Here is a 12,501-nt window from a genome sequence, read left to right as displayed (position 1 = left end):
CGTCTTCCCACATTCTGCAGGATGAACAGTCCACTGTCCTGATTATCATTCCCAGTGCTCCAATTGTGCAAAAGAAAAGAAAGAGAAACCTGACAGAAACCTCAATCTAGACTCATCTCGCTGAAGCCTCTTAAGCCAAAGCCTCAGTTTGCCACTCTAAGCCTAGCCCATTCCAACAATAGTCACTCCACTTACACCTGTTATGATCCCAGCCCCCTCCTTTGTGAGAATCGCAAGAGCACCCGTCGAAAGGGGGGGGGGGGTCAGTAGACCCAGTCAGGGAGAGAGAGAGGGAGAGAGAGAGGGAGGGGGGGGGAAGAGAGGGGGAGAGGGGGAGAGGGGGAGAGGGGGAGAGGGGGAGAGGGGGAGAGGGGGAGAGGGGGAGAGGGGGAGAGGGGGAGAGGGGAGAGGGGGAGAGGGGGAGAGGGGGAGAGGGGGAGAGGGGGAGAGGGGGAGAGGGGGAGAGGGGGAGAGGGGAGAGGGGGGGAGGGGGGGAGGGGGGGAGGGGGGGAGGGGGGGAGGGGGGGAGGGGGGGAGGGGGGGAGGGGGGGAGGGGGGAGGGGGAGGGGGAGGGGAGGGGGAGGGGGAGGGGGAGGGGGAGGGGGAGGGGGAGGGGGAGGGGGAGGGGGAGGGGAGGGAGAGGGAGAGGGAGAGGGAGAGGGGAGAGGGAGAGAGAGAGAGAGAGAGAGAGAGAGACACGTGTCAAATTGCAGGTCCCACCAGGGATACAGAATAAAGACAACAGCGACTATTGTCTCATGGAGACCACGTGAAAAGCCCTTGGGCAAGGTGGGCTGGTTGAGAGAAAGATTGCATCATCACAACCTGATTGACACCTGCGACCCCGTGAGGAAGTATAGAGGAGAGTCTCAGGGGGACAGCCCCCTCAGACGCACCAAGAAGACACGAGAGTGTTCCCGCAGCAGCGGGAAGCCATGTGCGTTAGATTCCGGGATTGGAATCTGTGGCTGGAATCACAGAAAACCGCTTTTAACTAACATCGGGGAGAGGAAACCAACGCTCCCCCGATTTCACGGAAGATTCATCGAGACTCGGCAAGTTCTTTCTCTTCTCCCCCAATCTCTCTCTCTCGGTCGCCCCACGCAAAACCCAGCGATTTTCAAAGGGCTGAGGCCTGCAGGCTTTCTGAGTGACTTTTATATTTCCAACGGACAATCTATTAACCCCTAGACACCAGCAGAGCTCACTTCTTAATGATGATTATTACTATACCCGCGCTTTAGATTGAATGTTGATGATGTGCACTATCTGAATGTATGTATTAACCCTACTTTTGTGTCCCTTTATAAATGAAAACGTTTGAAAATAGTGACACCAGACTTCAACAGACCTCTCTATCTTTGCTGGTAAGTTATCCAGTTACGGGATACGTAACACACCTAACTATGGATAAAGTACATAGTCACAGTCTTTTCCGCAGGTTAGGCAGTCCAAAGCTGGAAGGTACAGATACAAGACAGGAGGGGGGAGAGATTTAGAAGAAACCTGAGGGGTAACTTTCTTTACACAGAGGATTGAGAGTATCTGGAACATGCTACCAAGAGTGGTGGTGACGGTAGCAGGTAAACTGTAATACATGAGCCATTTAGATAGGTACATGAAGGGAAGGGCTTGGAGGACTACGTGCAAAAACTGGAAACTGGGACTATCAGGAAGGATTCTGTGATTTGCATGGCACCAAAGGGCCATTTCCATCCTGTATTACTCAATGACTCTATGAATACTTCAGAAGTAACATGCCATTTCTAACTTGTGATGGTAGTTTTTCAAAATGAAACCAACCTCATCCAAATTTCTCAATGCGACTTAATATTCTACAACTGAAGGTAATGCTTTCTCAGCCTGGATTAACTCAGCTCGTTTCTTGGTCTTTGTTTTTTTCCTTTTTTTATGTGCACATCTTCTTTCACTGTATTTCACAACTTCCACATTCTTTTGCTTATTTTCCTTTGTTCATGTTTTCACTACTTCCCTTTGCCCACTGACCGAACAACGTTAAAAGCTTGTCTCCATTGTTACCTCAGTTTCCCTCTATCCAAGATGCATCCCCTCCCTTACCATCCCCACAGCTTTACAGATGTATTTTACCTCCTTTTCAGTTCTGAAGAAGAATCCCTGAAACTCCCTTTCTCTTCCCAGAGATATGGTCTGAGCTACTGAATATTTCCAGCATTTTCCACTTTCGTTTTAGATTTCCAGCACCTATACTTTTTTAATTTCTATTAAAAAATTGGAATAGGTTGTGTTACTACAGTTTTTAAAAAATAAAATTGATTCAATGCTGCCACTTAAAAATGGCCAGCTCCATTTGTTCCTCTGTCATGACCAAACTTTTACCCAGACAATTATTGATTCCAGGTCACCTGCAAACCTTTATTGCATCCCTCATGGGGGCCAATGGTATGTACATAGACTTCAGTGGACTTTCTACCAAGGTGACTAATTTTAATAAAGCAGTTGTTAGGGAAGTACAGGGTAACACATTTTGTTTTAAAGTTGGTTGACTTACAGGTATCCAACTGCAAAGATGATCCAGCCCTACTTTATAACCATTTTAGAGACATTTAGCTGATGTTCCAGTGTTTTATCATTTTAATATAGAAATTATACAGATATATTTAATTGTTTATGAATGTGCATGAATACATTCTACAAAAGCTTTGAAAGCAGCTAAGTATGAGAGTAATCTCACCAGCTGTCAAAGTAATTCAGAAGACAGCCTTGTCTGTTATGCTCAATAACCCCTGTGCTGCATCATTTCCCAATGGAAAATTGTGCCTGGGGCCATCACCGAGAGTGCAGACGATTGGCAGAAAATCAAACTCATTTATTGCATAATTAGAATGAAGAGTATTGAATGAGAAAATGCCCATTTCCGACATTTTGCTTTGATGGGAAGGAAAGAACCTTGAAGTTTCAAATAAAGTCGGATCATCGATCCAATGTACTATCAAAGGAAAGGAAGTTCTAATGCTTAAGAGGACATGCCATGGTAATCATCCATTAAATATAAGAAAATAGCTTTATTAAATTATTAGTATCATTTTTTCAATTAGCGTAAAACTCGTAAACAAAATCTAAGTAATTATAATGTACAAATAAACTTCACTCAGGCTTTTTTTTTTAGTTATAATGTATTTTACAAATTGGAAATCAATGACTGAATTTGGGGGAAGCTATTAAGAAGTGCCCTTTCAGATGTCCCCAATTAAGCCAATAAAGTATCTTAAATATAACCACTATTTTAATACAAGGAACAGAGCAGCCAATTTGCACAAACTGACTAGAAAATATCCTCCAATTAAAAAGACTGAGGCATTGATAATACAGGAGAGCTCCTCTGTTCTTCTCTGCGACATCTTGTGTCACTGCTTCAATCACCCAAGAGTGGATGGAAACCTGGTTTAAAGCCTCCGAAAGATTACACCTTCATTAAGTAGCACTCCCTTCAATATTGGACTGAAGAAATGGTGTAAAGATTTCTCTTCATGTCTGTAGAATGAGATCTGAATTGTTAATTTTTGTCTGAGAAACAAAGGTGCAACCAACTGAGCCACAGCTAACAAAAGCAAAAAAAAAGCTTGGTAAGGCCAATAATGGATTGGGAAACATTTTTCCTTATGAGCTGATGGAAAGTGAGTGGTTTCAGAGAGAAAAAAAATAATTTCTACTGATCTCAAGTCAAGACTGCAATCATCCATTCATCTGAAGAAGTACAGCACCAACAACTCTCAAAAAGTTCAATACCTTCAAGGGCAAAGCAACTTGCTCTATCAACTACTCCAAATATTCACTCCCTCCACTATCAGTAAACAGTGGTTATAGCATCCAAGATCTATAAAATGTTCTGCCCAAGGTATTATGACAAGAGTTCACAAATCTAAGAGCTCTGCTGCCAAGAAGAGAGAGAGTAGCAGGATCGATTTCTCTCTAAGTCATAGATTACTCTGACTTGGTAATACACTGCTCAAACTTCAGTCACTGGGTCTAAACATAGGAAATCCCTTCCCAAAGGACTACCTTCAGTAGAAGAAGGCAGGTCAACACTATCTTCTTAAGGGCAGTTAGAGATGGGCAAAAACACTCATCTTATCAACAATACCCAGATCCCAAAAATAAATTTTAAAAACATTCCTAATTTAATCAAAATAGATATACCAACGTAATACATTGTCTTCAAGTTATATGTACAATATATTTGCAGGATCTCTAATAAAATAAATTTCCTACAAAGCTAAATTATTTATGTTGCCTGGTAGTCATAGTGACGTAATTACAAGAAGCAAAATTAATGTCCCATATCTGCAAAAACAAATAAGCACATTAAGCACCATGCAGCGCCATTGAATATCACCTTACTGTATTCACAAAATAATGAAGCAACAACTACCCCAACTTAAACATTAAATTCCTCTCAGTACAGCAGACTATTATCCAAACAGATTGATGCAAAGAAAATATATCATTTCTCAAATGAATGGTTTTGCTCTTCATTCCCAGAGTCTCAGTTTCACAAATTAATACTTTTCATACAACAAAAAGATTTATTCTTACCTTTTTGCTTTAGATTGGCTTCAATGGTCACAAAGTTTTCAAAGAAAACATAGTAAATGTGTGAATATGTTTGATCGAAGAATGGCTTTAAATCATTTGGTTCAGAGTTTTCTGCAAGTTAAAAAAAAGAGGGTTGATATCTCAAATTTATTTCACAATATAACTTAACATTAAGTCAACTTTACTCTACAATCTTAAAACCAATGAAGCTGGAGTTCAGCTTCTGCAAACATAATTGTAAAGTCTAGACAGTGGATTTAATCCTACCTTAGGTGCAAATACAAATATGTCACACAGTGGTGTTAAGATACTTAGACAATTGTTATTGCAAAATGATCAGCGAGGCAAAGATCTGGCAGTACAGGAAAGTACAGGAAATACCACTGATCTTTTAAGATCTAAAATTCCTTTCTATAGTTGCTAACAAATAGACCACAACTACTGATCTATGAAACTTCTTTTTATAAATTTAGTTCTTTAAAAATTACAAACATACTTTCTCCTCATGATTCTGCTGCAGATAAAAGCCAAATCTCTTTGCTGCCATGGTTGCAAGCTGCATAACTATCCTAAGCTTGTGCTTAAAGTTGCTTTGGACTGGCACTCAGTTCACTTGTAAAATGACTTTTTATATTGTTTGTGAAAATCAGAATCAAATTAGGTATATTATCACTGACATATATGATGAAATTTATTGTTTTGTGGTAGCAGTACAGCGCAATAAAAATTACTGTTAACTACAATAAGAAATATTTATAAAAATTAAATAATTAGTTCAACAAGACAGCAAAAATAGTGTAGTAGTGTTTATGGTTTCATTGTCCATTCTGAAATCTGATGGCAGAGCGGAAGAAGGTGTTTCTAAAACTATTGATTCTGTGGTAGTAATGAGAAGAGGACATGATGATATACGACACTCTTTGAGGCATCATCTTTTGATGGTTGGGAGATTCGAGCCCCTGATGTGAGCTTCAACATTTTCCAATCCTGTGCAGTGGCCCCGGCATACCAAATGATGATGCAACCAGCAGGAATGTTCTCCACTATACATATGTAGAAATTTGCTAGACGTTTTGGTGACTTACCAAATCTCCTCAAACTCCTAATGAAATATAGCCACCGGTACGTCTGTTGGCGTGTGGCCAAATGGTTAAAGCCTGAAGGTCACTAGTTTGAGCCTCAGCTACAGCAGTGTGTTGTGTCCTTGAGCAAGGCACTTAACCACACATTGCTCTGCAACAACACCAGTACCAAGCTATAATCGGCCCTTGCTCTTCCCTTGGAAAACATCGGTGGCGTGGAGAGGGGAGACTTGCAGCATGGCAACTGCCGGTCTCCCATACAACCCTGCCCAGGCCTGCGCCCTGGAAACTTTCCAAGGCACAAACCCATGCTATTTCGAGACTAATGGATGCCTACAAGTCTTTCATGGAATAGCATGGTTTTTACTTGACAATATTTAATGTCAGTGTCAACAGGCATATGCAAACCATGTGACAAAACAAAAAAAGAAACTACAAATACAAATGGTATTACACTGGGGCAAAATATCCCAACAGTGCTATTGAACTAAGTATCACAGAAGCCAAGTTAGAAAAGGGCACAATGACAGATGACCAAATGCTTGGGAGAAGGCCGAACTGTAAATAATGGAGTGATTAAATCTGAGATAACCAATGCAAACATAAATAAAAGTGGATATCCAAAATGTTTAAAAGCTGCAAAAAAATTACAGATTTGAAAAACAAAGAAAATTTAAAAATAATCATCAAAAACCACATATGCTGGAAATCTATCCTCACATTGGCTAAATTTATCCTCACTTCTTTAACTTCAATCACTTTCTCCAGATCACAAAGGTATCTGTGTAAACACCCATATAGTACCAAGCAAAACCCATCTTCTACAGGATATTTCAACTGTGCTCAGGCCCACTCCCTCTATTATTTCACAATTACTTTGACGACTACATTGGTGTTACACAGAAACGTAGAAAACATACAGCACAACACAGGCCCTTCAGCCCACAAAGTTGTGCCGAACATGTCTCTACCTTAGAACTTCCTAGGCTTTACCCATTGCCTTCTATTTTCCTAAGCTGCAAGTAGCCATCTAGGAGTCTCTTAAAAGACCCTATTGTTTCCACCTCCACCGCCGGCAACCCATTCTACATACTCCCCACACTCTGCGTAAAACACTTACCCCTGACAGGGGTACTCTACCATTGGACTAGATGTGCCTCGGCATCATTCCTGATGAAGATGGCAGAGTCTCTCATCAAAACGCCAGGGGAAAATAAATAAATAAATAATACTTGTACCCGGCTGGAAGCCCAAGAAGAGATTACTTGTCATTCACTGGGAAAGCACTAGATCCTTTTTAACCTTTTTAAACAGTTTCCAGGAAACTTTGGTTAATTGAGACAGACGTTCAAAATGGACTTGTCCTGATCTGTCCCAATGAACCGGAATCCACTGAATTTTCTTTCCATGCTGCCATGCGACAACTGAACAGTTACTGCATTCTCCTGTTTATATAACAAACAGGCAACCTGAAAATAAATAAGAACTGCAGATGCTATTTTTAACCTGCAGAGGGGCAGGGGAAGAATTCGCATGATTAGCTCAAGGGGTCTTTGACCTGAAGTGAGTGTCTCGGCAGAAAACCTATTTGATCCACTGAGTACTTTGTTTTAAAAAACGAAGAATTGTTTAACCCTGATTTAATGCAAGTCAAAAAATACCAGGGCCATGGATTTGTATTGCATTGAACCCTAGTTGTATCATACAGTAACTAATACGTAGCTTTCAATCAATGAAGATACAAATACACTGCTTTAAACACAAAATATTTATTAGAATACTGGTTCAAATCCCACAACACATCCCAAAAATGCACAGGTTATCAGGTTAACTGTACAATTACCCTAGCCATTGCTCATTGGAACTTGGTGGGCCAAAGGGCATGTTTCTCTGATATATTCTATGCTTAATCAAAACAATAAAACCTTATTGACCAAGGAACATTAAATAAGTTAGCCACTTTTTCCGCTCCGGAGTTTGGAATGGGGGGGGGGGGGTGGCTAGGGGTAGAAATAAGTTAACCTAATTGTTGAGGTCTTTACTAATAATAAAAGATTTCAATAGAATAAACTGGAAGGACCATTTCTACTTGGTAGTGAGCCCAGAACTAATTAAGTTAAAAACATTAAAATAGGCAAATACAATTTCTTTATCTGAAGGGGAGGGGTTAGAATCAGGAAAACATCCACTTAGAGCAACTAAAATAATCAGCAACTACGTATTTAAGGAACCTAAAGAATGGAGTAGATCAAGGAATAAATTCATTTTTGAATGTTGATACTGCAAAAACTATTGAAATACCACATCTCTATGATGTATAGTCAAAGAAATCTAATAAACTGTTTCTCTTAAACGAGTCCAATATTGCCAAAAGAGGCACCAAGACTAAGGAATGAGAAAAATTTCGAATAAAGGAGGACCAAGGCACTATCAGGGAAAAGCAAAATACAAGAGTTGGTTAGCAAGAAATGCAAAGAACAAAGTCTTTCCATGAACATGTAAAAAGGAAAAAATAAAGTGGAGTTAACGTGGGTCTCATAATTTCATAAAGGATAAATTGCCTTAAGAAACAAGCAAATGGCAGATAAATTAAACATCTTGTGTTGTCTTCATAACTCTTTCGGACTACAAATTAAGTGCTCCACTCCACGCAGCTGGAGGAAGGAGTTAAGAAAGGAGGGATCTATAGGCCAGTTAACCTGACGTCAAAATGAGAGAAAATACCGAAACCTATTGTTAATAAATAAAGCAATCAGGAAAAATAATTGGGCAGAATCAACAAAGATTTATCTGGAAGGTTTTTTTAAAAAAGGCTGTAAGTAGTAGAACAAATAATGGTGAACAAACAGATGTAGTGTATTTGACCTTCCAGAGGTCTTTGATAACACGCCCCATGAAGCCATTAAAAAAAATTAAAGCAGAGTATTCGGGGTAACATACAGACATAATTAACATGGATTAATTAATTGCCAGAAAGTCATACAAATAAATGGGTCCTCTTCATATTAGGAGGTTGTGAATATTGCAGCACTACATGATTGGGGTCCCAGACATTCACAATCTACACAAATGTTTTGGCAAGGGGACCAAGTGCAATTTATCCAGATTTGCTTAATATAAAGTCAAGTGATAGTGTCAAATGCAAGGAGGTAGCAGAGAGGATTTGGGGAAATAGTTAAAAAAAACTAAGTAAATGAGAAAAGACAGGCAGATAGAAAATAATGAAGAAAAGTGTGAGGTTTTCCTCTTAGGTAGAACTGAAATAAAAAGGTAGGGTATTTTTCAATGATGAGAGATCGAAAGGTATTTGTGATTAAAGGAATCTGTATGTCCTTGATACAGTTAAGAAGCCAAACAATTTGGTAACTTTTATCGTGATAAGTATTTGTGTATATTATTAGAAAAGTCTTACTCTCTGACAAATCTGCACTGCACCTGGAACACTGAGTATAGGTCTGGCCTCCCTATCAACAGAAAGATATAACATTTGTAGTGAAGGAAAGGCAGAAAGGGTTTACCAGATTCATTCCTGAAAGGCAACTTAGAATAATGAGGTAACCAGCCAGAGTTTTCTCGTATCTATATACGACATAGAAAGTCTTCTGCAATATCAATTGTCTCGGTAGTGAAGAGAAATGCAATGTACTTATTATCACAAACCTGCTCATTCCCGCTTTGGCTTCCTTTTGATCCTGATCAACTCCACTATTCTACTCTTTAAAAATATCAAATTTCTTGTATATACAGAGATCTTGTGCCTTTCTTCAAATCTTTTCTCAGACACCGAGTTCCTGTTTACTCTATAAGCTGCCAGCTTTCTACCATTTCCAGTATCTGACATCTATCAAACATTTTGTTTTAACCTCTTCTTACAAACTTACCTGCTTTTTTAAACAAAAGATTATTGAACATGTTTATTGAGAGTTGTGGGATTTGAAGCAAAATCTGAGCTGGTGCTTTCATCTACCTTCACTAAGTAATTGGGGCCTATTGATGAAAGTTAAGAGGGGAGGAAACTTTGACTTAGTAAAAAGGAATTAAATCCAAAAGCCAAGTTACGCTGGTCTGGGGTCTACTGAGGGGAATTCTGCATCTTCCACTTTAGCAAGGATAGAAGAGGTCTCGAAAAGAATACAAAGGAAATTTACCAAAAATGAAAACAAAATTAGAGTATCATTGGAGTAACTGGGATCAACTTCTGAGAACAATAAAGGTTAAAAGGAAGTCCCAAAGGATGTTTGGACTGTTGTTTGGTAGCATATTCCAAATAAAACAGCTAAACATTATTTGGTCATTAGCAAACTTACATTTTGGGGACTGGCAGTGTAAATCGACTGCCTGTTTTCTCCCCCCAAAATGTATTACACTTTTTAAACTAAGTGCTTCTGCATGTTTCATGTCTTGAAAGAAAATATATATACACATTTATTTTTTATTGGCAAGTTTGAGTGGGAAAAAGAAAGTGCATTCACTGAACACAGATTTAACTGAAGCAGCCACAAATGGAAGAAACATCTCCAGATTAGCAATGCCCAACTTCTGCCTTCTAAACAATCCTTCTGCTACCTACAAGGCAGAAGTCAGGAGATCAATAGTAAATGCTCCAGTTATTTGGATGACTGCAGCTAAAAGGAGAGGTACTGATTCAACATGATTGCTCTCAGATAGCAATCCTACATTTAGCTTTACTGAAATTATATTTAACTTGAGATATGCTATTAGAATACAAAACATAGCACACAAATTATAGACACAAAACCCTACAAGAAGCTAGATGTCAAGATGCATTTAACAAAAGAAAATGCCAGCCAAAAAATAAACTTTGGCTAAGTCATAAAGGATAATGCTTTTCTTTGAGCTGCTGGGTCCTCAGTTTAACACCTAAACAGAAGGACACCAGGAAAGTGGCCTAGATTTTGTAGAGAAATCCCTGTAATGAATCTTTTGCATTATACCATCCAATTCAAAAGGTGTAACGGCTATCATTGAGCACAAGTGACATATTGTGCAAACATAGTAATGAATTTTAAATCGTACATTGATAAATACTCAACTCGTCTGTTCAAAACATGATATTGCATTTATTGGACTGGCTTTTATATTATTCATTGTACTTGCGTCAATCCTTTCAGTTAAGAGAAGGATCTGGGTTATAGCTTTAATTTAAGGTTTAATTGAGTGCCATCTAATAGGCCCATTCGCAGTTGCACAATTCTTTGAGGTTCAGCAATATTTACATCAACTTTCAGTTTTATCTCTCACTGCTACAGTTGAAAGTTCCCACCTTCTTCAAAACAGTAACATTTATACCGATGCCTAAGAAGAGTAGCGTGAGCTGCCTTAATGACTACTGTCCAGTAGCACTCCAATCTATGGTGATGAAATGCTTTGGTCATGGCTAGAACCAACTCTGGCTCTTCAGCAAGGACCTAGACCCACTGCAATTTGCCTATTACCACGTAGGTCTACAGCAGACGCCATATCAATGGCTCTTCATGCAGCCTTAGATCACCTGGACAAAACAAACACCTATGTCAGGATGCTGTTCCTTAACACCATCATTCCTGCAGTCCTGATTGAAAAGCTATAGAACCTGGCCCCTTATACCTTACCCCTGCAATTGGATCCTCAACTTTCTAACCAGAAGACCGCAATCTTTGCAGATTGGAAGTAACATCTCCTCCGTGCTGACGATCAACACTGGTGTACCTCAGGGATGTGCACTTAGCCCACTGCTCTACCCTCTCTCTCTATAACCATGACTGTGTAGCTAGGCATAGCACAAATGCATCTATAAATATACTGATGATACAACCATTGTTTGCAAAATCTCAGATGGAGATGATAGGGAAATGCTATCACAGCATTAAAGCCAAGACCAACAGGCTACAGGACAGCTTCTTTCTACAAGCCATCAGACTTTTAAATCCACATGTCTATACATTGCAACGGAGTAAGAAAGATTTTTACTCTCTCTCATTGTGGGATGAATGTAAAAGTTAAATAAATCCTAATTCTAGAGCGTACAGAAACCAGATACACCAGCAAATTGAGTGGTGTCTCAGCAACAACCTTGCACTCAACATTAGTAAGACCAGAGCTAATTGTGGACTTCAAGAAGGGTAAAATGAGGGAACACAAACCGATCCTCAGAGGGATCAGAAGTGGAAAGAGTGAGCAATTTTAAGTTCCTGGGTTTCAATGTCTCTGAGGATCTTACCTAGTCCCAACATATTGATGCAGCCATAAAGGCAAGACAGTGGCAATATTTCATTAGGAGTTTGAAGAGATTTGGTTTGTCACCTAAAACACTTGCTAACTTTTACAGGTGTACCATGGAGAGCATTCTGACAGGCTGCATCACCATCTGGTATGGGGAGGGGCTACTGCACAAGATCAAAATAATTTGTAGGAATTTGAAAAGTTAGCTTCATCATGGGTACCATCCTCTGTAGTATCCAAAACATTTTCAAGGAGCAGTGCCTCTGAACTGTGGTGTCCATTAATAAGGATCCCCATCACTCAGGACATGTCCTCTTCTCAATGTTACCAACAGGAAAGAGGTATAGAAGCCTGAAGGCACACACTCAGCGATTCAGTAATGACTTCTTTTCCTCTGCCATCCAATTTCTAAATGGACACTGAACGCAAGAACACTATCTCACTTTAAAAAAAAGGTGTCCACGTTATTTTAAAATTTAATATACATGCGTATACTTAGAGTAATTTATTTTTTTCTATATTATCATGTATTGTACGGCTGCCTAAATTAACCTATTTCACAACACAAGCTGGTGATAATAAACCTGATTCTGATTCGTTTCCCTTCATTTAAGTACATCCC

General features: G+C 39.5%; 1 protein-coding gene across 4 annotated transcripts in view; it reads right to left on the bottom strand.

The window, feature by feature from the left end:
* ralgapa1 (Ral GTPase activating protein catalytic subunit alpha 1) overlaps positions 1-12,501 on the bottom strand; it is a 218,052-nt gene that overhangs the window by 204,250 nt on the left and 1,301 nt on the right. For all 4 annotated transcript variants that reach the window (XM_059956726.1, XM_059956722.1, XM_059956707.1 and 1 more), the window contains exon 2: positions 4,576-4,686. In XM_059956726.1, the coding sequence (XP_059812709.1) occupies positions 4,576-4,686 (111 nt within the window). The remainder of the gene's footprint in view (positions 1-4,575; positions 4,687-12,501) is intronic.

The sequence above is a fragment of the Hypanus sabinus genome, chromosome 2, assembly GCF_030144855.1.
Source record: "Hypanus sabinus isolate sHypSab1 chromosome 2, sHypSab1.hap1, whole genome shotgun sequence".
Classification (NCBI taxonomy): Eukaryota; Metazoa; Chordata; class Chondrichthyes; order Myliobatiformes; family Dasyatidae; genus Hypanus; species Hypanus sabinus.
The sequence above is the reverse complement of the archived record's forward strand: the minus strand, read 5'-3'. Positions and strand labels throughout refer to the sequence as shown.